Source organism: Neophocaena asiaeorientalis, unplaced genomic scaffold, assembly GCF_003031525.2.
Source record: "Neophocaena asiaeorientalis asiaeorientalis breed wild unplaced genomic scaffold, Neophocaena_asiaeorientalis_V1.1 scaffold191, whole genome shotgun sequence".
NCBI classification, from domain to species: domain Eukaryota; kingdom Metazoa; phylum Chordata; class Mammalia; order Artiodactyla; family Phocoenidae; genus Neophocaena; species Neophocaena asiaeorientalis.
The window spans coordinates 1,993,274-2,019,116 of NW_020175105.1; the positions used below are offsets into that span (position 1 = coordinate 1,993,274).

General features: G+C 50.4%; 1 protein-coding gene across 1 annotated transcript in view; it reads right to left on the reverse strand.

Moving 5' to 3' along the window:
* GRB10 (growth factor receptor bound protein 10) overlaps positions 1-25,843 on the reverse strand; it is a 194,245-nt gene that overhangs the window by 16,380 nt on the left and 152,022 nt on the right. Inside the window, exons 7-12 of the mRNA XM_024764363.1 lie at positions 25,533-25,724; positions 17,554-17,634; positions 16,504-16,572; positions 15,043-15,180; positions 13,536-13,646; positions 11,737-11,835 (exon numbers count right to left, since the gene is read on the reverse strand). Of these exons, the coding sequence (XP_024620131.1) occupies positions 11,737-11,835; positions 13,536-13,646; positions 15,043-15,180; positions 16,504-16,572; positions 17,554-17,634; positions 25,533-25,724 (690 nt within the window). The remainder of the gene's footprint in view (positions 1-11,736; positions 11,836-13,535; positions 13,647-15,042; positions 15,181-16,503; positions 16,573-17,553; positions 17,635-25,532; positions 25,725-25,843) is intronic.

Sequence of the window (25,843 nt, forward strand, 5' to 3'; positions counted from 1 at the left end):
GCCGACTGTCTTGGGGTCCTGGGTGGGCAGGGAGTAAGCAGGGCAGTAACAATGTAATAACGATGAGAGAAGAACAACAGCCTTACTGAATGTTGCTACAGGCAAAGCTCTCTTCTAAGTGCTTTATGCTGCTCTTTTATTTAATCTTCTCCATTTTACGAAATATGTACTTTATCCCCATTTTACAAATAACAGAACACAAAGAAGTGAAGCAAGTCGCTCAAGGTCATGGTAAAGTAGCGATTCAGGATCTGAATGTACAAGCCTGTTCCCAAACCAGCGCTCTTCCTGACCACCAGGCTCCCTGCCCAAGCTGCTCAGTGGCTCATGCTTTATTTCCCCAGGAAATAAGCACTACGGGCCCTGCAAAGTCTCGTACACACCCAACATCCCAACCTACGCTCCCCAATTACCCACTCAAACCACACAGAAGAGAAACAAGGTCAGGAAGAGGAAACTCAGGTATCAAGTGGGCTGCATCTTCCTCTTCACTGTCCTTTATGGATGTAAGCTCATTTCCAGCTTGAGGCCCTGCAGTAGTCGTTTCTAAAGTTAACATATTTGGAACACGATGAAAAGGTCTAACACAGGTACAACTGCACTCCCATGAGAGGGGAAGAGAGAGAACGGCTTAGAAGAAATGTTTGAGATAAGGGCCAAGAATTTTCCAAAACTAAAAAAAACCCCACCAAGCTACAGAATCTAGGAGTGGGATAAAAACGAAACAAAAACGAACAAACAAATAAACAAAACCACCCAGGAACATCATGGAAAACAGAGACAAAGAGAAAACGTTGAAAGCAACCGTAGGAAGACACACTTTACTTTCAAAGAAGTTATGAGAGGAGGTACAGCTGACTTTTTAACTTGAATGATGGGAGTTAGAAGACAATAGGATGGGTGAAATGCAGGAGAAAATAACCTCTAACCAAGGATTCGACCATCAGTGAAAAGTTCCTTCAATAATGAAAATAAGATAAAAATATACCAAACAAAAATGGAGAGATTTTTGTTGCCAACAGGCCCATACTCAAACAGCTGCTGAGTGGAATTCTGGTCCCAGAGAGAAGAATATAGACTCAGGGAACAACAAACTGCAGGGGAGACCTTCAAGATGGTGGAGGAGTGAGATGGGGAGATCGCCTTCCTCCCCACATATACATCAGAAATACATCTACACGTGGAACAACTCCTACAGAACACATACTGAACACTGGCAGAAGACCTCAGACTTCCCAAAAGGCAAGGAAGTCCCCATGTACCTGGGGAGGGCAAAAGAAAAAAAAAAGCCGGGAGGGAGTCTGGGAAAAAGTCTGGAACTGCCGAAGAGTCAAGAGACCACTTTTTCAGGGTGCGCGAGGAGAGGGGATTCAGAGCACCGCCTAAACGAGCTCCAGAGACGGGCGCGAGCCACAGCTATCAGCATGACAACGGAGATGGGCATTAAACGCTAAGGCTGCTGCTGCAGCCACGAAGAAGCCTGTGTGCGAGCACAGGTCACTCTCCACACCTCCCCTCCCGGGAGCCTGTGCAGCCCGCCACTGCCAGGGTCCCGTGATCGGGGACAACTTCCCCAGGAGAACACACATTGTGCCTCAGGCTGTGGCAAGTCACGCCGGCCTCTGCCGCCGCAGGCTCGCCCTGTATTCCATACACTCTCTCCCACACCCGGCGCCTGAGTGAGCCAGAGCTCTCTAATCAGCTGCTACTTTAAACCGGTCCTGTTTGAGCAAAGAACAGATGCCCTCAGGCGACCTACAGGCAGAGGCGGGACCAAATCCAAAGCTGAACCCCAGGAGCTGTGTGAACAAAGAAGAGAAAGGGAAATCTCCCCCTGCAGCCTCAGGAGCAGCAGATTAAATCTGCACAATCAATTTGATGTATCCTGCATCATCTGTGGAATACTCGAATAGACAATGAATTATCCCAAAATTGAGATGGTGGACTTTGGGAGCAACGATATATATATATATTTTTTCCTTTTTCTCTTTTTATGAGTGTGTATGTGTATGCTTCTTTGTGTGATTTTGTCTATACAGCTTTGCCTTTACCATTTATCCTAGGGTTCTCTCGTTTTTTTATTTTTCATAGTATAGTTTTTAGTGCTTGTTATCATTGGTGGATTTGTTTTTTGGTTTGGTTGCTCTCTTCTTTCTTCCTTTCTTTTTTTAATTACTTAAAATTTTTTTTTGTTTTTAATAATTATTTTTTATTTTAATAACTATTTTATTTTATTTATTTATTTATTTATTTTCTTCTCCCTTTTCTTCTGAGCTGTGTGGCTGACAGGGTCTTGGTGCTCTGGTCGGGTATCAGGCCTCAGCCTACTTCTCCCTTTTCTTCTGAGATGTGTGGCTGACAGGGTCTTGGTGCTCTGGTCGGGTATCAGGCCTCAGCCTCTGAGGTGGGAGAGCTGAGCTCAGGATATTGGTCCACCAGAGACCTCCTGGCTCCACGTAATATCAAACAGTGAAAGCTCTCCCAGAGATCTCCATCTCAGGGCTACGACCCAGATCCACTCAACAACCAGCAAGCTACAGTGCTGGACAACCTATGCCAAACAACTAGCAAGACAGGAACACAACCCCACCCATTAGCAGAGAGGCTGCCTAAAATCATAATAAGTCCACAGACACCCCAAAACACACCACCAGACGTGGACCTGCCCACCAGAAAGACAAGATCCAGCCTCATCCACCAGAACATAGGCACTGGTCCCTTCCACCAGGAAGCCTACACAACCCACTGAATCAATCTCACCCACTGGGGGCACACACTAAAAACAACAAGAACTATGAACCTGCAGCCTGCGAAAAGGAGACCCCAAACACAGTAAGTTAAGCAAAATGAGAAGACAGAGAAACGCACAGCAGATGAAGGAGCAAGGTAAAAACCCACCAGATGAAACAAATGAAGAGGAAATAGGCAGTCTACCTGAAAAAGAATTCAGAGTAATGACAGAAAAGATGATCCAAAATCTTGGAAATAGAATGGAGAAAACACAAGAAACGTTCAACAAGCACCTAGAAGAGCTAAAGAGCAAACAAACAATGATGAACAACACAATAAATGAAATTTAAAATTCTCTAGAAAGAATCAATAGCAGAATTACTGAGGCAGAAGGACGGATAAATGACCTGGAAGATAAAATAGTGGAAATAACTACTGCAGAGCAGAATAAAGAAAAAAGAATGAAAAGAATTGAGGACAGTCTCAGAGACTTCTGGGACAACATTAAACGCACCAACATTTGAATTATAGGCATCCCAGAAGTAGAAGAGAAAAAAAAGGGGACTGAGAAAATATTTGAAGAGATTATAGTTGAAAACTTCCCTAATATGGGAAAGGGGGCTTCCCTGGTGGCGCGGGGACTTCCCTGGTGGAGCAATGGCTGAGAGTCCGCCTGCTGATGCAGGGGACATGGGTTCCTGGCCCGATCTGGGAAGATCCCACATGCTGCGGAGCGGCTGGGCCCGTGAACCATGGCCGCTGAGCCTGCGCGTCTGGAGTCTGTGCTCCGCAACGGAAGAGACCACAACAGTGAGAGCCCCAAGTACCGCAAAAAAAAAAAAAAAAAAAAGAGGAAATATGGGAAAGGACAGTTAATCAAGTCCAGGAAGTGCAGAGAGTCCCACACAAGATAAATCCAAGGATAAACACACCAAGAACATATTAATCAACCTACCAAAAATTAAATACAGAGAAAAAATATTAAAAGCAGCAAAGGAAAAACAACAAATAACATACAAGGGAATCCCCATAAGGTTAACAGCAGACCTTTCAGCAGAAACTCTGCAAGCCAGAAGGGAGTGGCAGGACATATTTAAAGTGATGAAGGAGAAAAACCTACAACCAGGATTACTCTACCCAGAAAGGATCTCACTCAGATTTGACAGAGAAATCAAAAGCTTTACAGACAAGCAAAAGCTAAGAGAATTCAGCACCACCAAACCAGCTCTACAGTAAATGCTAAAAGCAGGAAACACAAGAGAAGGAAAACAACTATACTAACTAACCCAAAACAATTAAGAAAATGGGAATAGGAACATATGTATCGATAATTACCTTAAATGTAAATGGATTAAATGCTCCAACCAAAAGACAGAGACTGGCTGAATGGATACAGAAACAAGACCCCTATATATGCTGTCTACAAGAGACCCACTTCAGACCTAGGGACACATACAGACCGAAAGTGAGGGGATGGAAAAAGATATGCCATGCAAATGGAAATCAAAAGAAAGCTGGAGTAGCAATTCCCATATCAGACAAAATAGACTTTAAAATAAAGACTATTACAAGAGACAAAGAAGGACACTACATAATGATCAAGGGATCAATCCAAGAGGAAGATATAACAATTGTAAATATTTATGCACCCAACATAGGAGCACCTCAATACATAAGGCAAATACTAACAGCCATAAAAGGGGAAATCGACAGTAACACAATCATAGTAGGGGACTTTAACACCCCACTTTCACCAATGGAAAGATCATCCAAAATGAAAATAAATAAGGAAACACAAGCTTTAAATGATACATTAAACAAGATGGAATTAACTGATAATTATAGGACACTGCATCCAAAAACAGCAGAATACACTTTCTTCTCAAGTGCTCATGGAACATTCTCTGGAAGAGATCGTATCTTGGGTCACAAATCAAGCTTTGGTAAATTTAAGAAAATTGAAATTGTATCAAGTATCTTTTCTGACCACAACGTTGTGACACTAGATATCAATTACAGGGAAAAAATCTATAAAAAATACAAATACATGGAGGCTACACAATACACTACTTGATAACAAAGAGATCACTGAAGAAATCAAAAAAATACCTAGAAACACATGACAAAGAAAACATGATGACCCAAAACCTATGGCATGCAGCAAAGGCAGTTCTAAGAGGGAAGTTTATAGCAATACAATCCTACCCCAAGAAACAAGAAAAATCTCAAATAAACAACCTAACCTTACACCTAAAGCAATTAGAGAAAGAAGAACAATCACTAATCATTAGAGAAATGCAAATCAAAACTACAATGAGGTATCACCTCACATCAGTCAGAATGGCCGTCATCAAAAAGTGTACAAACAATAAAGGCTGGAGAGGGTGTGCATAAAAGGGAACCCTCTTGCACTGCTGGTGGGAATGTAAATTGATACAGCCACTATGGAGAACAGTATGGAGGTTCCTTAAAAAGCTAAAAATAGAACTATCATACGACCCAGCAATCTCACTACTGGGCATATACCCTGAGGATACCCTAATTCAAAGAGTCATGTACCACAATGTTCACTGCAGCTCTACTGACAGTAGCCAGGACATGGAAGCAGCGTAAGTGTCCATCGACAGATGAATGGATAAAAAAGATGTGGCACATATATACAATGGAATATTACTCAGCCATAAAAAGAAAAAAAATCGAGTTGTTGTAGTGAGGTGGATGGACCTAGAGTCTGTCATACAGAGTGAAGTCAGAAACATATGTATATGTATAGCTGATTCACTTTGTTATACAGCAGAAACTAACTCACCATTGTAAAGCAATTATACTCCAATAAAGATGTTAAAAAAAAAAGAACAAATTGCAGTGTCTACTTAAGATGCCACATCCGACCAGGATTCGAAAGGACAGCACAGCCCTGATGTGACCAAAACCTCAGCATACGGTGTAAGTCCTGGTTCTGTGACAGTTTACACAGCACTGAGCCTGAATATCCCTCAAAGCTTAGAGAAACTCATTTTTTAAAAAAATGTAGCTCAATTTCTCCTTCTGCGTTTTTGTCAATTTTAAGGTTTTTCTGTTTTTGCAAAGAATGTCCATTTCATCTTGTTTTAAAATACAATAGTAGGTGGATATGCATGTCTTCACTTTTCCCATTTTAAAAATGACTGGGTTTTACGTGCTTTCTTTCATTTCTACTCTCCACGTACTTCAATTCCCCCTTGTTTCTGTCTGTCTGTGTAGAAAAGACAGGTGTCTGTGTTTGCAGTTCACACAGGGTGGCCGGGGGTTGCTCACACACCACGCGGCACAGCGGGTGGGTGGGAGACAGAAAGGGATGGGGCAGGCGGGTCTCCAAATGGCTTCAGGGTGAGGTGCGCTTCAGGGATGCTGAGAGCGGCCGCTGTTTCTGAACAAACATCGAAACTGCACCCGTGTGCTAGTAACTGGCCTGCCTGCCAGGAGTTTCTGACTCTGCTTTTGAGTCAAACGGTGGACTTACTCTCCCTGGGCCCTGCGGCTGGGGCAGACCAGGCGAGCAGTCTGGACCTGGGCCTGTGAGTGGGAGTGACATGTGTCACTTCTGTGGATGGGAGACCCCCTGGCTCTGCCTTCCCTTCCCCGGCTGAGGTCATGATGGCGCCACGCCACCTGCCATGTCTGAGCTGGATCCGTCTTTGCTGTTAGAGCTGCTGAGATTGGATTTTTTTTTGGCATTTACCAATAACCTGAGATGCCATGTAATTCAGTCTTTTTGTCTATTTCACATATTGAGGAATTATCCAAAATTTTGCCTGAAGGGGGAAAGGGTTCTGCTACATAAAAATAAAATCTGGGAACCACTAGACTTGAGAGATCATCTTGCAGGGAAGAGGATGAGAGGGAAGGTCTATATCAGGGACTTTCATTCTTTTAGATTTCACAAAGCAATCAAATTTGGGGGAAAAAATCTGTGACTGTCTTAAGGCTTGGCAACTAATTTGCCAAATAAGACAACACACAAACACACCAAAAATTAACCACTCATCTACCACCATATCAACAAATTTTTTTATCAACAATGGTTTATAACATATTGTTGATAGAGTGGTAGGTCAGACCATCAGACTTCTGTACAGTTTATTTTAAGGTTAGCTAAGCAAAAAGGACACAGTCTCAGATTAAAGAATAAACCTGTTACCATGAGCACAATTAGCTTCATGGGAAGCTGACCGCACTGTCCGTATTTGTTTCGTTTTGCTATGCACTAGAGAAGATGTCTCCCCAACTTCTCAGTAGTCAGAGGACTGGCTTTTAGGGACCGCAGGTCTGTACTCTGGGATCCAGAGAGGCCATGAGTTTGGCTGTGAGCGTGAAGGCAGGTGGCACCGTCAGACGGGAGGGTGGAACACACCTGAGCCATTTCCCAAGTTCTACCTGGGCTTCCTAAGAAGCGCCCCCAGGGAGGGCATGGAGTCTCGGCTGGCCCATCTCCAGGCGCTCTCTCCTCACCTGTACTGCGAAGGCCCCGCCTTCCCCTAGGTTCTCATGATGATTAAACGGGGTGACGTGAAGCTCCCTCCGGGCAGGTGCGAGCAGGCAGCAAACATCACGGTGTTATCACCAGAGCCGGGATGCTTTGCCTCTGCTCTGAACAGCTGGTCAGCACGCCCCCGCACCCACCAGCGAACCGTTCCCTGTTTGCGCTGCTTCTGGGTGCTGGACGCCCCCTCTTGGCCCCAGACTCCACCACGCCTGTGTGCCAGGGCTGAGGCTCCCTGGCTGCTGTCATGCCCAACATCCACTGTAACTGTCTTCTCCATGTCAAGTAATTCATTTCAGAATCCTGTGTGCTGTTTTTTTTTTTTAGCCTCTTTAAGAGGTTTAGACTTTTTTAAAATTTTTATTTATTTTTTTGGGCTGCGCTTGGGCGGCTTGCAGGATCTTAGTTCCTCAACCAGGAATTGAACCAGGCCCCGGCAGTGAAAGCGCTGAGTTCTAACCACTGCACCACCAGGGAGTTCCCTACAGAAACCTGTATTGATGAAGCAAGACCTCGCTCTTGGGGAAGAATCTCTGGGGCAGTTTAAGAAACATCTAGAAGGCGGAGGGGGTGGGAAGGAGCTGGTAGGTAACTAACACCGTTTTCGTACTCCTTGTGCTGTCCCTGTAGTCTTTATGAAATCATTTAGGAAACAATGGAATAGCAGGTAGAGGAACAAAAGCGGGTATTAGCCAGTTTTCTCCACTGGAGGCTCGAGCTATCATTTTTTTTTAAAGGAAGTATACCAGTGTTGGTACTTCAAGGCACAGGAAGGTCTAGGTTAATTCAAAAGAAGGCCTTCCTCTCAAAAAAGCCCTGGGATTTCAATACCGTCCAAATTGCCCAATATCAGCCACCACAGACCTGCTTCCTGGACAGAGTTGGAGACAGTGGGAGGGCAGAGCTTTACACTTCAGATTCAGGCCCCGAGGTCTCCGATGTGCGTCCTCCACACAGGGACATGGCACATCCGACCCACTATTAGGGGGCAAGGGTGTCGGAGGGTTAAAGCTTGGGGAGGGACCTCTCATCACTCACTACAGACCACGAAAAGAGGCAACCCAACGTTTCCTTGGTCTGTAGCAGCAAGACCCCCCTCGGAGGCTGAAGAACCGGCCTCTGGAGATGGTGCAGGTCCCTAGTCCAAAGCCCCCCTCTGCGCCGTCTCAGGCTGACTCCGGCGCTGCCCATGACATCCGACAGGCAAGGGGGAAAAACGGTTTCAAAAGAGCGGGGAGGGGTTTCCCTGGTGGTGCAGTGGTTGAGAGTCCACCTGCCGATGCAGGGGACGTGGGTTCGTGCCCCGGTCCGGGAAGATCCCACATGCCGCAGAGCGGCTGGGCCCATGAGCCATGGCTGCTGAGCCTGCGCGTCCGGAGCCTGTGCTCCGCAACAGGAGAGGCCACAACAGTGAGAGGCCCGCGTACCGCCAAAAAAAAGAGTGGGGAGGCCAACGCAGATACGGGAGTTTGGGTCGGTTGCCACTTTCATTCAACTCAACTTTTCTGAGCGTCTCTTCTGTTCCGAGCGCTAGGCCGTCCCAGCTCTGGGGATCTGAGGTTGACGCCCAGGCACGAGAACACGTAGAGGGCAAGAACTGGGAGGTGCGGAGAGGCGGCCAGGTCCCTGCAGCCTGCAGACCGGTCTCCCCGTGGAGGAGAAGAGTCAGGCTGCGGACTGAGCCAGCGCTCACAATCCAAGAAGCTCGCGACGCAGCAGAGCCAGGGAAACAGGAGGCTTTTGAGAAGGTTCCCTACTGCTTCAAAGGGCGTTAAGTCCCCAGAGCAAAGCACATGCCGTTCTGGAGGCAACGTGTGGGTGCAAGGCAGGGGCCATCACACAGAAGCTGGTCTAACTACGCTTCCCCCCAGAGCAAGGTGGCTGGAGCCAGGGGCGGCTGTGGGGGCAGGGCGGGAGGAGACCTAGATGTTTGTAAGGGTTCCTCATTTCACGTGCTGGTGCTGGCCACTTGGTAGAGGCAGGAGGCCCCAGGGCGTGGCCAGCCAGGCCCCGCCCTCATATAGGATGGCGCTGTGGGATGTGCAGTCAGCTGCTCACTCAGGGACAACGGGGCCATGGCTGCAACTGGATGGATCTTCAGCTTTCCCGGAGGCTCTCGCGGGGGCAGCAAGCATGCTGGTTAGCGATGGAGTTCTGGGGCCAAAACATCGGGGTTCTAGGGCTGACTCTGCCACACGCCAGTGGCCACGTGGAGCACAGCGCCATGGGCTTCAGGACTGTCACCTGTACTGGTCGTACGTGTATGTACAGAGCTGCCGTGAGTAGCAAATGAGGTCAGAGATGTGAGGCGCTGCCTGGCCCACAGCGGATGCTCCAAAACGTCCATCACATTGTGTCAACATATACGGGGCACGCATCGTTAGCACTAATAATAGCCAGGCGTCGCTGCCACTGTGAGCTCGGCCCGCTTCCTTCCAGCGCCCGGTCACCTCATCACATTACAATGGCGCCAAAGAGGCCCCCGCCCTCCGCCCTTGTGAGACGGCATCAGAGGTGCTGCCACATCGCCACGTGTCACCCACGGAACACGACGCATTAGTACCAGTTCCTTTTTCATCTCCTTTTTGTTTTTATCCAAAATAGATAATATTTTTGCAGAGCAACAGAAAAAACGAAAAGAAAGCACTCAAATATATAAAACCTTGAAGGTCTCCCTCCACGTCTGCCCCATCTACACCGCAGCCTCCAGGCTCCCGTGAGCGGCCTCTGTGTTCCCCTGCAGTATCGTGTTTGCATATGTGCCAGTGAAGCTAAACACGCATTTCCATTCTCGCCCCACCAATGCAGTGACCTCTTTACACAACATTCTGCACTTTGCTTGTTACTTGCTAACAATACATCCTGGAAAATTTCCCACAACGGGACCCGGAGAGGAGCTGTTCCTTTCCAGCCGCAGGGGGCTCCTCTGTGTGCACGTCCCTCAAGCCGGGGAACCAGCCCCCTGTGGAGGGGCACTTGGATTTAACACCAGCTTGTCAGGGCGCAGCCGACGACATACGGTATCTTACAGCAACAGGGCATTTCTTCTTCTATTACAGAGCAGTAACATTTAAATGTACACCATTTTAAAATAATTATTAATGAATTAGGCTGTGTTGGGTCTTTGCTGATTCGTGCGGGCTTTTCTCTAGTTGTGGCGAGTGTCGTTGCGGTGCGTGTGCTTCTCACTGGGGTGGCTTCTCTTGTTGCGGAGCACAGGCTCTAGGCACGCGGGCTTCAGTAGTTGTGGCTCGTGGGCTCAGCAGCTGTGGCTCACGGGCTCTAGAGCACAGGCTCAGTAGTTGTGGCGCATGGGCTTAGCTGCTGCACGGCACGTGGGATCTTCCGGGACCAGGGCTCAAACCCATGTCCCCTGCATGGGCAGGCGGATTCTTAACCACTGCGCCACCAGGAAAGTCCCATGTACACCTTTTTTTGTTTTACCAGTGACAAGACAAAAAATACAAAGGAAGATTCTGGGAGAGAGGAACACGGGTTGCCTCTCCAGGGAGCCCGTGGCATCTCCAAGGAGTATTCCGAGCTCAGCCTCCCACTGTCTCTTGATCTAAGTGACTCTGCCGAGAATCTTGGACCAGCTGGACCCTCGTTGAGGGTTGGGGACTTTTGCAAAGAGACACCCAGACCACTGCACGTGGTGGCCACAGCTAAGCAAACACACTTCCCCCACAGGCCCCTTGACTTTGGCCAAGTTCATCTTGTCAACTAACCTGTAACTCACGAGGACTTTATGTACCTAAGGAATTCCAGACACGTGGTGTGTGTGCGTGCAAAGGAACATTTTGTGGGACATCCAAGTGAGATGCGCCTGCTGTGCACTGAGCTTGTACTGAAGGGCGTGTGACGTCATCTTGGCAATTTCTGTGAGATCACTGTCGGGTGCGATCCCACGTGAGGGTCCGGGCAAGACCTTTCATTTAGAATCATTGTCAGGAGACACCAATTCCCTTGAGACTCTCTGGTGAGCCACGTGATTCGATATGTTTCCCTCATGGCCTTGGCTTTTTGAGAATTCGGGAGTCTGACGCTCCGTCAGGAAAACCATTCACCTCCTGATGACCTACATGCACACTCCCCGACTCGACGCCCCGGTCTCGACCTTTTTCTTCCTATTGGTTCTCAACCCCCACCCCACACCCAGGGTACACTTGGTAACATCTGGAGACATTTGGGGTTGTCTCAGCTGCTTGGGGTGCTACTGGCATCTCGGGGAGAGACCAGGGGACTGCTAAATGTCCTGCAAAGCACAGGACGGCCCATTGCCTGGCCCCAAATGCCAACAGCGCCAAGGCTGGGAACTGGCTCTGGTTCCTCTAACGTTAAGGCTCTGTGGGGAGCTTCTGAGACTCTGAAAAAATGTGTGAGGGCCCCTGATCCCTGGAGCTGGTGACGGAACGTGGGAGGGTGACAGGCACTGTCCATGGAGAGGGGTGCGCTGACGCACGCGGTGACCGCAGGGGACCCACCTTAAGGAGCCTAAAGGCCGTCATCCAGCACGTCCGGCTCTGCTCGTCCTCGGCACACAGCAACCGCAGCTCCTTGGCCTCGTTCCTGACTCTGTTTGGCTAAAGGAGACGAAGGAAGACCCCGTGAGCATCACAGGGAATCGGACACACACCTTCCGTCAGGCAGGGCTGAGCCCACACACAGCAGGACATGCCGAGCATCACTCATGCCCTGCCGGTCACGGACCTGCCCCGGGCGGCTGCGGCCACTTAGTACTTAACTGAGTGGTCAGCCGTCCTCCCACGGGAGGTCCTGGGGGAGACAAACAGGAAAGAAACCACAAGGCGGGGGCAGCTGATGGGGCATCTAGCTCCCTGCAGAGAATGCTGATTCCTGGTAGGGGGACCTGTTCTGGGGTCTCAGAAGGAGGCGTCTTCACTTGCCTCCCAGGAAGACCGAGGACACAGCCGTGGGGAGGGCCTGCTGGGTGAGCCGCCGTGGGGAGAAGCCCCCGGGACTCAGGGCTTCTGGGGCATCTGAGTGGCCCCAAGGACGGACCCGTGGAAAGGCCCAGGGGGTGCGACCAATGTCGCCCCAGAGCAGGGAACCAGAGCAGGGCAAGCAGCGGAGGCAGGTGGTCCCACCCAGAGGCAGGGCCGGGCTGCGACGGAGGAAAGCCTGCAGGCATAAGCTTGGCGGGTGTCCACAGGAACCCTCTGACCGCAGGCCCGAGGGGCAGTGCTGGGGAGGACACCGGCCCAACACTCCGCCTCAGGAATCTGGAGGGGGAGCAGGGCCAGCACGACAGCCCGAGTCCGCTGACGCTGCGGGCGAAGCAGAGGCCGCGATACCCGGCACGTGGGCCGGGGGAAGGAAGCACCGGCCGCCTGGGCCCCGACGGCTCCAGCCCCTCCCGAGGCCACTTCCCACCAGCCTCCCGTGCACCTGTGCCTTTAGCTGGTTTGAAGTCAGTTCATATTACTTGTAACCAAAGAAGCTTCACCAAGTAAAGCAGAAGACGGCATTTTCGGATGGAACGGGCTCCTTGTGCCCTGTCTCCTCCGCAGGCTCAGAAGGCAGCCTGGCTGGGGGACTCGGGCTTGCTCACTGGCTACCCGATGTGGGCAATGGGGCCGGGTCGGTTCCCACCCTGTGAGCACCTGCGAAGACCCAGGAAGACGACGGAGGTAGAAGCCTCAGTAGAGGGTCTCGTGCACAGTGGGTATTCAGTAAATATCTACTAGTGCAATGCCCAGCACCACCACAGCTTCGCCGACGGGGTAGGAGCGGGCCCCCCCAAAGTGTGTGTGTGTGTGCGTGCACGCACACGCACACACAGGCATGCACACGTATGTCTACATGTGTTTGTTCACATAGGTGTGTGCAGGTGTGTACATGGGAGCGTATGTGTGAGTTTGTGTCCTCATGCACGTGCACAGAGAGAGGGCAGAGCTGTGGTCGCCCCTAGTCTAATGTCCTGGGGACGAGAAGCCCACACAGAAGGTGTCAGCTCACTCGGTAAGCTGGAGGCCACCCAGTGACAGGCTGGCGGTCCCTAAGCCACTGGGCCCGTCGACGGGCATTGTCCATCACGGACTCTGCTTTTCTCTGAGCATCTGAGCTACTCAAGGACGGACACGTCATAAGCACACAAGAAATATTTTTATATGAATGAATAAATCTAGTGTGAAACTATGTTTCTGTTAAAAACAAACAAACAAACAAAAAACAGCACCCAAGAAAGGAGGCCCCTGGTTTAATTCCAAAGTGCCCAGCGGGATGCTGTCTGGGCATCTCTGAAGGGCTGCGGATGGGGTACCTTTATGCAGAAGCCGTAGTCCGTGGGGGCACCGTACTGCTTCCTGCCAGCCATCAGGGAGAAGATGCGGCTGTCCTCCAGGTCGGCCAGCAGCTGCAAGTGTCTGGGCTCCTGCAGGAAGGTGTTCAGACTTAACGGGGGGAGAACTTCCCAGCACAGCCAAGAGCCAGTGTTTCACGCCCCCGTCAACAGAGGGCAGTCTGTGCGTGCTCTCAACACCTCTCCCCTCTGACAGTCTACAGATTATACCCATCGTGTAGAATAAGTGCTAAATTAAAACCACATCCCGCAGCCCCCGCCCAAAACAACCCACCCTCCCAGTTCCCAGACAGAAAACGGTTACAATGTTATTTGACACTCTGCCAAATCAAAGCCCCATAAAGTGAAAACCAGAAGATCTGGAAGCTAAGGTCAAGGTTCGGAGCACACACTCAAATGCAGGACCCACAGCACCTTTGCTACGCTGCGTGGGCAGAGTCCAGCTGCGTCCGCAACCGTCCCACCCCCTCCGGAACTCCCCATCCCGCATCTGTTGACTGCTCTAGGCTACACGCGTCCCTGGGCTCAGCACCGATGACGATGATGCGTAAGCCACACGTCAGAGCTGGGAAATCAGGAAGTTACCCTCCCCACTGCATCTGATGAAGACCCCATCTGCAGAAGGAAGGGCGGCCGGCCACGCCCCTTCTCTCCTGCGGCCACGCCCCTCCCTGGTGACCACGCCCATTCTCCCAGAGGCCACGCCCCCTCTCCGAAGGCTGCCCGCTGCTCTCCTGACTTCCCAGAGCAGTAGGACTGTGGTCTGATGCTGGGTCAGCACTTTCCCCTGGGGTCCCCAGCTCCTCCCCGCCTCTCTCCTTCGAGAACAGAAGAGACCGCAGCTCTCGGGTGTAAAAGCAAGGCCAAGGTCAGCTAGGTACGTTCCCACGGCAGGCGTCCTCAGACGTTACAGGAAAGAGTAGGTCAGAGGTGCAAAGACACCAAAGGAGACCCTGGCAAGGCCAGCCCACAACACCCCAACTGTCCTCGGAGGCGGGCAGCCGTCTTCCACCCCTCGCCTCCTCTTCCCACTGGGGATGCGCACAAAACCACAATTTATTCCACGCAATACCTACAATAACATGTATTAGATTGCCATTAGGGTGGCAATAATCAATCATATATCCTGCGGCTAGCTTGGATGCCAACTTCCAAATTATAGAAACTAAGTTAGCATCTTTCAGGGGACTCAGGCAGGCAGGAGGCTCTGCTCCCAGCCCACAGAAGGGGCGCGGGCTGGCCAGCTTGGGGGTGGGGCAGTGACACAGCCCCGGGATCCCTAGGTCTGTGTCATCACCTGGTTTCCCAGGCGGGGCTGTGCACCAGGAAATCTGAGTTTAGCTGCTACACAACCAGCTTAATAAGTCACGAGCTGGGCGGAGCCCAGGGGGCAATTCAAAATGAAGCCCACGTTTACTCGGAACCCTCCCAGCCTGGTGCGACCGGCGGTCACGGCTTTAAGACTCACCTTTGAAGCTCCCTTTGTGGAGCAATAGAGGCCGGATCGCCGCAAACACACGTACAGCTTCTTCCACGACTTCCTTCCCAGCTCCTTCACGTGCAAAAAGCCTTGAATCTCAGGACAACTACTGGAGTTTAAAAAATTCTGTTGAAGAGCAAATTTTAAAAGTTAGATAATGCTGACATGAAAATATGGAAGCAGACATATTATCGGCATCGCTGACACTGGAACATTTTACGAATTAGTAAAATACTGTTTTGGGGTTAAACTGAGTGTTTTCAAGTGATATTTTTCCTTTCAAAAGTCTTAAAATTCCCATCTAAATTGGGGTTCTAAAACATAATTAAGTGTTTAAACACACACAAGCAAATGGACTTCTCTAACTCTGACAGAAAACACAAAGTCAGAAATCTCCTAATGCACAGTGTGTTTAAGCATCCTGCCTTTTATTCTGGTTTCCCATAAAAATCCCAGTCTGGTCCTCAGAGCTGGGGCAACAGAAGTGCCAGGAGCACCGATTACGAGCAGGTGGGCTGGGAGCAAGCATCCGGCCGTCACTTTGACTGCGTGCCCTCCAGCGAAAGCTGTGTGTCCAGTGTCTGTCCAGCTCCTGGAACGAACACCCTGGTGACAGCCTGCTCCCCCGCTAAGTCCTCCCACCAGCCACACCTCTTTCTTCAGGGAAGGTAGGTGAGGAACCAGATCTGGGTGACCCTCGTAGGTCCCCTACACTGACTGAGAGGGACACAGCTCCTCCTGCAGACGGTATGGGCCAACTGGGCAGGTCCCGGTGCCCCCGGGCAGTGCTTCTGGCACCTCAAGACATCACCGTGCACGTTCACCAAGCATCAAGCCGTCTCGGATCAGGCAACTAAAAAGCAGGAAACCACTTTACCCTCCTTGTGCACAGGCCACGATAACTTAGTATGACAACTCTCACCCAGGGCAGGCAGATGCTCTGCGTGGAGGGCCCAGGACACAGCACAGCGGCTTTCAGCTTCCAGAGGCAGAAACAAAGCAGGAAAAGGAGGGCTCAGGGCAGACTTCTGCAGGAACTACATTCGAGTACTTTCTCTTACATTCAGTGCCACCTGGAGAGTGGTGGCTGCCTTAGGGAATGGTTTATTCCCTTACTACTTAACGTGCCGTTAAGAGACACGTCTTTAGGGGTGCAGAGGAATATCCCGACTTCCCAGGACAGCATGAGGCAGCAGTAAGCGTGGAGAGGCACCCGATGGCCTCTAGGTCAGTGTATCCTGTTTCTAAGTGCTTGTTTTGCTTTGAAGGAGCCTGGCTACGTGCAGCTTTCCCAGGGAAACACTCATTTCTGGTGACTCTAAATTCCACGAGGGGCCAAGGCTCGTACATGAGTAACAATGCAACCGCTCCAAGTTCCTACCAGGCCCCCAAGACAGCCTGAGAGCTTCTACACAGAGACTCCAGCAGAAGTCTCTTCTTGCCCAGTACCTGCAAAAGCTGGGTCTGACTGCCGTTTGACTGCTGGCACCAGGTAACCATCTGTTCTGGGAAGAAATTCTAGGCCATGGAAAAACAAAGATGTCAGAGGTTAGCTTAAGAGTGGGGAAAAGCATACTTACAGGTATGCCAGTACTGAAAACTTTCCTCCAGGTAAAATTATGTACAATTTGTATTTAAAATGACAGTGCTTTTTGTTCCTTTATCACACAATGGAAACACTGACTCCAACAAGCTGCATTTTCCCTTCAACGCTGCACCAAGTTTGGAGTGTCTGTGATGCCCACTATGACCCACGTCTGGCAGTGCACCAAGGCAGAGGGCTGCCGCGTGTCCTAACTCAGGGACACAGACGCGTGGCATGAGATAAAGAACCCCTGAAACTAGGAGATGCGCACAGAGATGTGAAGAGGCCTTTTCTGGTGCATCACCCAAAAGTAGTTACCAAATTTCTTCCTTTCAATGAAAAAGCAGCTAAACTATCAGAACCAGAAGTTGATGCTGGGACCGCCCCCGCCCCGCCCCCCCAGTTACTGCTGCTGTAACTCAGAATTAGGACTGGCGCTCACACCACGGCAGGTACGAGCTCCATCCTGACATCCCACAAGGCAAGGGCCCCGCCCCGCAAAAAATAGAAAAGAAAAGAAAAATCAAGGAGTAGCTCAACCCACCTGGATTTTGATTTCTCTACTGATTCTTCCCCCAATAATCCCAAAGTAATACTTGCTATTTGCAGAGAATAATGAGTTTTTATTTTGCTGAGTATTTGACTAAGTTACTCCTAGAGACTAAGCCCCTCTCCCACTCCAGCTATTGGGAGAAGGTGATGGTTAGCTCGGGCCAGAACAGAGACATTTAGTTAAGCATCAGAGAGACAGTTTCAAGCCAGGATTGCTTAGTTAACTAGCCACTCAGATTCTCAAACCCAACTGCCACCCGCTGCCATCTCAGTTATTTTGTGACCTGCTACTACGAAACTCAAGTATAAACTGCAAGATTTCAAGAGTTCCAAACCCCAGACTCAAAAGAGAAAAGACTCACCGTGGGATTTTTGAAAAACTCGTATTTTGCATAATTCTTCCTGAATAAAAATTGACTTTCACTTGCCATGGTGCTCTCTACCTGGGCCACCAGCTCATGGTCTTCCAAGCACCTTTCTGCAGAGGAAAAGTACTGTGTGAGATAAACAGGCAGAACCTTCAAGGCAGCCTCACAACCAATTACAAAATCTGCTTGACTTTTCTTTTCCTCTTCAAACTTCGTGAGCAAAGACGAGGTCAAGAACCAAAAGTAAATCGAAACCTCTCTTTAATGTGTTACCTCAAACGCACAGGAGGTCTTAGGACACAGAGTACGAGGAACTCAGGTCAGTCCTAACTTTCATACACTTCTTCTCAACAAAAGACTCTGCGCAGATGACTCTGCCTTTAAATTAAGAAGTGTCAACTCTTGGAAAGAACAGGGACTCTGATGACTGGGAAAATGTCCCAAGACACAGGACAGTGGGAAGGCTCTGAGCAAGGAGGACGCACGGGCGGGTGGGTGGGCGGTGGGGGGCAGAAGCAGGACGGCTTTGATTTCGTGAAACTCAGCTGCCTAGGAGGGTGTTAGGGCGTAACACGGGAGGGAGCGGGCTACCAGCAGGCAGCCCGTCCCCACGCCCGACTGTCCGCTGGAGCCCACGCTAATCACGCACACCCCGGAGCTGTTCTCACAGCGGGACCGTGCCGCTGGGAAGGACACACACGTGGCACAGCACTCGGGGAAGCATGCACGGACACACACACGCTTCGGTGCCTGACTCAGCAGCGGCATCACCCTGGGGCGGTGTTTCCCTCACAGTCTGAGCACTCTGGCTCCACGCGGAACATGAGAGGCACATGGCCTGATGCCCTCATGTGTCCCTGCACAGCCTGCTGACCGGGCAGCAGGGAACCAACCACGTTCAATAACGGGATACGCGACAGGAGCAAACGAGCCCAGGGCGGCTTCGATGTGTGAACTGAGGCCCAAACGGCGGAGCAGGAGATGCCACGAAATTGACACGAACGCTCCGTCAGCCCTTCCCAGCTCCCGCTTCCTTTCACACAGCCAGCGCGGAATCCCCAGAGAGTCCTGTCTTCCGGGAAGGATGAGGTGTAGGGTGAAAGCGTTCCTGAGTCAAAGCCATCTCAGAACGTGGGAGAACTCCTGTCCACGAAGGACACGGTCACCAGGCCGGTGGTCTGAGCCGGGCCCCGCTGGCACACAGGGCACACGAGGACAGGCTGTCCTCGGTCGAGACATAGTTAGAGCCTGAAGTTCCTCCCCATGATGGACAGAAAGCTCAGGCACCTCAGGAAGGGCCAGACCTGGCACCACCAGTGAGCCACAGACGGGCCCACTGGTCCCCAGATGATGTGGGAACTGGCCAGCAATTCAGGAACCACACACCCTGCCTGATGACGCCCCCAGGACAGCGGGGAAGAACCAGGGGCAGCCTGAGCACGGTTACAACAGCTATGTCTGCTGCCAAGATAGGGGTTAGCACAATGTCATTCATTTAAGACAAACCCATGACTTTCCTTGAGATCTGTGTTCAGAGAAAACATTTCTGTGGTTATGGGGAAAAAAACAACTATGACCCAATAACCTGCTGATGGTTCGTTTACAGAATTAAAATTTTTTTACCAGGTAAAATAAGGAGAAAGAAAAGAGCAGGGTGGACCTAAGGGAGGACAAGGCAGATGTCGAGTTTCAGGGGCACAGGGCCCTCCCAGCGGGAGCCACCGGCTCAATGGGGCCCCAGGATGCTGCATCCCAGGCAGGCTCCTCTCTTCCCAGGCCTAGCTACCCTGGTAGAGCCGCATACAGCAGCGTGAATAGACTGTCAGCGGTCCCGACAGGAGGTGCTTCTCTGCCCCAGGCCACTCCGCTGACCCCACTCCGCCTGGGAGACCTACAGGTGGAAACCAAGGCTGCTACACCCTCTGCGGCCAGTGGTGGGACCAGGACTGAGCTCCTCAGAGATGCCAGATCTGTTGGCCTGGCCTCCCACTGAAGGCCCGGGACCCGTGCTCACAGCTTTTAAAAGGCCACTGGGACAACCTCAGTTCAAAGCTCTTTTTGTCCAGGTCTGATTTTCTCTATGATTCTAAAGACACATATTTTCAGATGACCTCAGGCAATAGTATTAAATGCTCACATCACCAGCTACCAATGTCATATGATCACAATGGCCTTAAGTAAAACTGCCATGTGACTTTTCATCCAAAAGGACTTTTTGTACAAATGGAAGAGGAAGACGCTCCTCAAAGGGTATTTGTAGTTTTCTGATTTCCGGAACTAAGGCGAGCATCTATGCCGCCGCCGGGCTCCACATGAAAGACATTTAAAACTCAGACAGCTCAAAAAAAAAAAGCATATTTTGTAGACTTTTCAATGATGGCCATCCCACTCCTGGGCATATACCTGTACAAAACTCTAATTCAAAAAGATACACGCACCCCTATATTCATAGCCATACTATTCACAACAGCCAAGACATGGAAACAACCGAGATGTCCATCAACAGGGGAATGGATAAAGAAGACGTGGTACAAATATACAATGGAATATTACTCAGCCGTAAAAAATAAAATAATGAACATGGATGCAACCAGAGATTGTCATACTGAGTGAAACAGCATATAATATCGCTTATATGTGGAATCTAAAATATGGCACAAATGAACCTATCTATGAAACAGAAACAGACCCACAGACACAGAGATCAGACTTGTGGTGCCAAAGGGGGAGTGAGGGAGAGAGAGGGGAGGATTGGGAGTTTGGGGTTAGTTAGTAGATGCAAACAAACATGGATGCAACCAGAGATTGTCACACTGAATGAAACAGCATATAATATCGCTTATATGTGGAATCTAAAATATGGCACAAATGAACCTATCTATGAAACAGAAACAGACCCACAGACACAGAGATCAGACTTGTGGTGCCAAAGGGGGAGTGAGGGAGAGAGAGGGGAGGATTGGGAGTTTGGGGTTAGTTAGTAGATGCAAACTAGTAATATATAGGACGGATAAACAACAGGGTCCTACTGTAGAGCACAGGGAACTATATTCAACATCCTGTGATAAACCACAATGGAAAAGAAGATGAAAAATGATGTATATACGTGTGTAACTGAGTCGCTCTGCTGTACAGCAGAAATGAACACGACACGGTACATCAACGACACGTCAACTAAAAACAGCAGCGTATCTTACTTCTGGGGCCATGCAGCAGACACAAGAGTCCTCAGCAGAAACCCGGGCCGTCCAGAGGGGTGAGGTGGGGCTGGCAGACCCAGCACCCAGCCGAGGGCGCCGGGAGGCGTCAGCATCCCACCTCACCGCCCCCTGAAGCCCCTCACCGCCCGGCGCAGCCCACGTCACAGAGACGGGAGCGCTGAACGGCTGCCCTGGGCTTCCCGGGCTGTGCGGAGCTGCGTGCAGAACACGCCCACAGCAAACATCCTGACGTCTGGATCTGCCCCGTAAGCAGCCTTCCCGCTAGGTGTGTATTTTAGTGGGGAAAGGGTGTCATTTGGTGCCTTTCAGAGGTAACAGACACAGAGACAGAGACAGAAAAGGATCAGCCTGCAGAGGCCGCTCTGAGCCCCGAGGCTGAAGGCAAGGCGGCCGCTTCTCCCCGGCCCCGTCTGTGCAGATGTCAGCATCTGGATGCGCCGGTCACGCCACAGGGCGGCCGTCACGCCCTTCTCAACTGACCAGGAACAAACACAGAGCAGTGAATAGCCCGAGGAGGGGCTCCTGCTTCTTCCTGAGGTGTTTCGTCCTGATTCACACGACAACAGAAGCCCCCAAATCCTTGAGATGCACAGGACCCGGCTGTGACCCTCCTCGGTGACGGTGCCCCAGCCTTAAAATTAAGTCCCAGCCTCTCCCGCTGACCCACTCTGACGCCCGTGGTCACTCAGGGCCCGCCTGTGGGAGCCGCAGCACTCCCAGGGGGATGGAGTTTACAGGTGGGCCCATTTTCAAGTTCACGGGGGGCACCAAGATGCTATTTTTTATGCCAAAGTTCCTCTTTTTCGAGATTCCTTTAAAATATAGTTTGTGTACTTGATACAGCTGCAGGCTGGCTGTGTAACATCCCTAGGTCCTCGACCTATTAAGGTGTCCTGGCTGAAGTGAGCCTGGCTGCTCACCTGCAGACAGGAGGGCAACGCTTCCCAAGGCAACGGCCCCATCCCAGCCCCTGTTGGCTGGACTCGGGGGCTGTCCAGTGGCACTGGCTGGGGACAGTGGTTCCACGTCTGAGCTCTACCCAAAATACTGGAGCCGAAACATCCCATCCAGGTTGGACTTTTGGGGCCAGTAATGGTTGGAGAGATCAGGAAAGGTATGAGTTCCCGGGAAATCAGGAAACACAGGACACGGTCACCTAAGACCACGATGCACTCAGGGCTCTGCCCCAACTCTTCAAACCAGCAAGTGGTGCAGGAGCCCACACTGGGGACCAGGACGGGCCCTTGGACCCGGCTCTGGCAACAAGCCCAGTTCAGAGAGATGGCAGAGAAGGTCCTTCCAGCAAGAGATGCTGCCCGCGCCGGCAGCTGCCGCGGCTCCTGCCCCTCCGTGAGCCTGATGCTCTGGCCCCGCGGGTACCCTCGGGGGCTGCGGACCTCACACACGCACGTGATCTCCTGCTAGTGGAAAGGAAGCCGTTTCGAATGGCCGTCCTGGAAACTGCCCCATGTCTCCTAAATCATCGCTCGTTTCTGAGCGCGAAAAGGTTTAATACCGTTAGGGATATGATATCTAGCTGCAGAGATCGGCATCGTAACTGTGCTTGGAAATCCTCAATTTCTAAGGCTATACATCAACTCAGTGCTGTAAGAGTGGCCTGCTCACCCCTCCATTACTGGGGACTGGTGGAACCACCGGCCTTAGGGATCTGCAAGCATCATCTCCCTTCGGCCTGAGCCGCCAGCCTCGTGTATGTGCAGGTCCCAGGAGCATCCCCGACGTACACCCCATGAGAAAGTGACCTTCTAAAGGGAGAATCAGTGACTGGGGAGGTAGGGCTGGTGGCTCTGCCCTGAGAATGGGGGCGGCGGACTCGTGTGCCAGGGGACCCAGGAACACGCCCAGGACACTGTCAATCACAGAGAACGCTGCACACCCCACCCAAGGGGGTTTATGCTGAAACACCACAGGGAGCTGTGAAAGGCACTCCCACAGCCCTGCCCCACGGGAGGCATGAAACAGGGAACCGGACCTTCCTCTTCCCACCACTGGGCATCTGACCATTACATGCTGGTGGATAACGGAAGGAAGAGGATTTTCACCTAAATAACAACTTAACGGATCAAAACCAATATTAAATCATAGGCTTGGATCACAAACAAAAGAACAGGCAGGGAAGACACAGGGCCGGGGATGCAACGAGCTGTGTGTGGAGAGTGGGAGGTTTCCCTGGGCCCTGCCCTTGCAGGAGGGCATGACCGACTTGGTGGAACTAACACCTGCAAAACCCTCTGCAGAACCCAGGGATCAGGACAATGTGTCCCCTCGCTGCTCATGAGAAAGGAGCTCATGGGAGAAAGGGAGGAAGACTCCTCTAAGGGGGCTTCATGCACCTGCAGTTCAGCTCACTGATTTCTTTTTGTCAAACAGCATCTAAAATTTGATCCAGATGTTCTTTTTTCTCTGTTTCATCATTTTACTTGCCCCTCTCCTTTTTTTCTTTTCTTCCCTTTTTACTTGGTTTTATCATAAACTATTGTCCCCTAAAGGGGAGTATGTCAATCCGTCTGTGAATAAGAGAAAGAACACAGAATAAAACACATGGATGTCCCATCCCTGAGAGTAGTGTCTGCATGTGCATTTCGTATTCTACTCCCTCAGAATAAATTTTCTTCACGTGATTGAGGAATCGCCAAGTTTATCGGCTACCGTACGATGCTGCAGAAATCAAGTGCTACCACAAGAAACAACGGAATCAGAATTTCTCAAGCAGTCCCTATGTGACAATGTTCCGTGTCTCTGCATCCATTCCATATGTTCTCTAGGTGTGTACGGTGATATTCATGTATTACAATGTCTACAGAAGTTTTTTCATAGTTCTTTTCAAAGTAAAAGCACAGTCAGACTTTTGAATGGTCTTTCAACAATATTCATTAATTGTATTTGGCTCCAACTATGCACACGCCTTTTTAAAATTACGGTAAGTCCCCTACATACGAACGAGTTCCGTTCCGAGAGTGCGTGCCTAAGTCCCGTTTGTTCAGAAGTCCAAAAAATTAGCCTAGGTACCCAGCTAACAGAGTCGGCTGTATAGTACTGTACTGTGACAGGTTTACAATACTTTTCACACAAATAATACATAAAAACAAACGAACACAAAAAGTAAAGAAAACATTTTTAATCTTATAGCACAGTACCTTGAAAAGTACAGTGGAACAGTACAACGGCTGGCACACGGGGGCTGGCGTCGAGTGAACAGGCAGGAGAGTTACTGACTGGAGGAGGGACAGGAGGTGGGAGATGGCAGAGCTGAAGGATCGACAGCAATAGGAGAAGGAGGGCCAGCTGCAACTTCACTCACGCCTGATGTTGATGGAACGCACGTTTGCATCTTTGAAAGTTCGCAACTTGAAGGTTTGTATGTAGGGGACTTACTGTAATTCCCTATGTGTGTGTGTGTGCATGTATATGGGTATATATACACGTGTATGCATGCATGTGTATGTATCTGTATATACATGTGTGTACATAAAAACTGCAGGGTTCCGACTACTGTTTAATTTCCAGATTACTTGTGTGTCAACTGATGCTTTTGGTGACCCTATCAGACCACGCGGGACCATTCACGGATGTCCCAAACTGGAGCTTGCCAGCCGGTCGCTGTGCTGTGGCACCACTGAATGTACCTGTCAGGAGAAAGCTGCTGGGGACAAAGGACAAAGCATCTGATGACACACAAGTGCACTGCAGATCCGTAGTGACGGGAAAGAAACAAGGTGGAGTTCTCAGCGTTCACTTTACAACGCACACTGTCTGATAGCACAGGGGAGCCAGAACACGTGACTTCCAGCAACGCCAACTCAATGTACCTCGTGTCATGTAACCTTACACTGTACGATATGAGCTGCCCAAATGCCATTTAGTGAAAGAATATTCCAGACCTAGAGGCTTAATTTCAATTTCTTTGTCATTCTTAAAGGTCAAGAGGAAAATGTTAAACTATGGGAAGAAGTTTGCAAGCTGTGTAGTTTTTCTCTCCTTCAAGACACAGAAGAAAATAGAGCTGTTGATTTAGAAAAAATTCTAGTTTTAAATATGTGCCTATGATTTGGAAGCACCGTACGTTATCCAAAAAGAATTTAAACGAAAGTCTGAAAAGCTTCTTTACCTGAAAATAAGCCGCTTAAGCCAAACAAACAAACCAAAGACCTCAATAAGTTCTGTAAATAGTACTTATTTCGAAATAATCTCTTGCTCTCTCGAATCACTCAGAGACACTGTGTGAGACTCAAGCTGAGGTGACATTGCTTTATGGCACCCCTCGACTCCCGGGGGCCTCCCCGTGCCCTCCTACAGGCTGTCACCATGGCTCCCCGACCCCGTCAGGTAGAGAGCTGCTCTCTGCAGTGATGCCATAATCTCCCCAGGGCGCCTCCGGCTGCACACCCAGACCACAGGCGTGCAGTGAGCCCCTGAGCCCCTCACAGCGACTCCTGCGGACAAGTCACAGGGACCCTTCCCTCCTCCTGTGGCTGAGCTCTTGGGAGTTACTGCTTCAAACTGTGCAAGAGCGAGATTCTGAAAGCACCAGGGGAGAGAGGCCTGGGAGGGAGGAAGGTGAGATTTTAGGAAAAAGAGGCAGGAGCATGGAGGACAACACACAGACCACCTGCTACGCTGGCTGGCAGGGGACACTGCAGTGACAGTCTGGCATCTGGCGGCAGAGGTCTTCACCTGAAGGCCCACCGAGCACCCCACTGCTCCCCCCACCCGAGCCATGCTGCTCTCTACCTGGACCACAAGCTCATGGTCTTCCAAGCACCTTTCTGATCCCAGGTGCGGGTGGTGCTCCACCAGAGTCCAGCTGTTGTCGTCCACACAGTGACTTCTGTAAACCAGCAACTGGCACAGGTCCCTGGCTGTCGTGTCCGCCAGAATCTCCACCACTTTGCTCGTCCCGTCTTCGCTAAAGACTTTAACATCCTGCAACACAAGGCGGTGACACTTACAGATGAACAACCTTGGGTTGTCAGAAATAAACACTGAAACAAAATAAACAGGAAATGTATAGACAGCAGCGCTCCAACACACGTATAATTGGT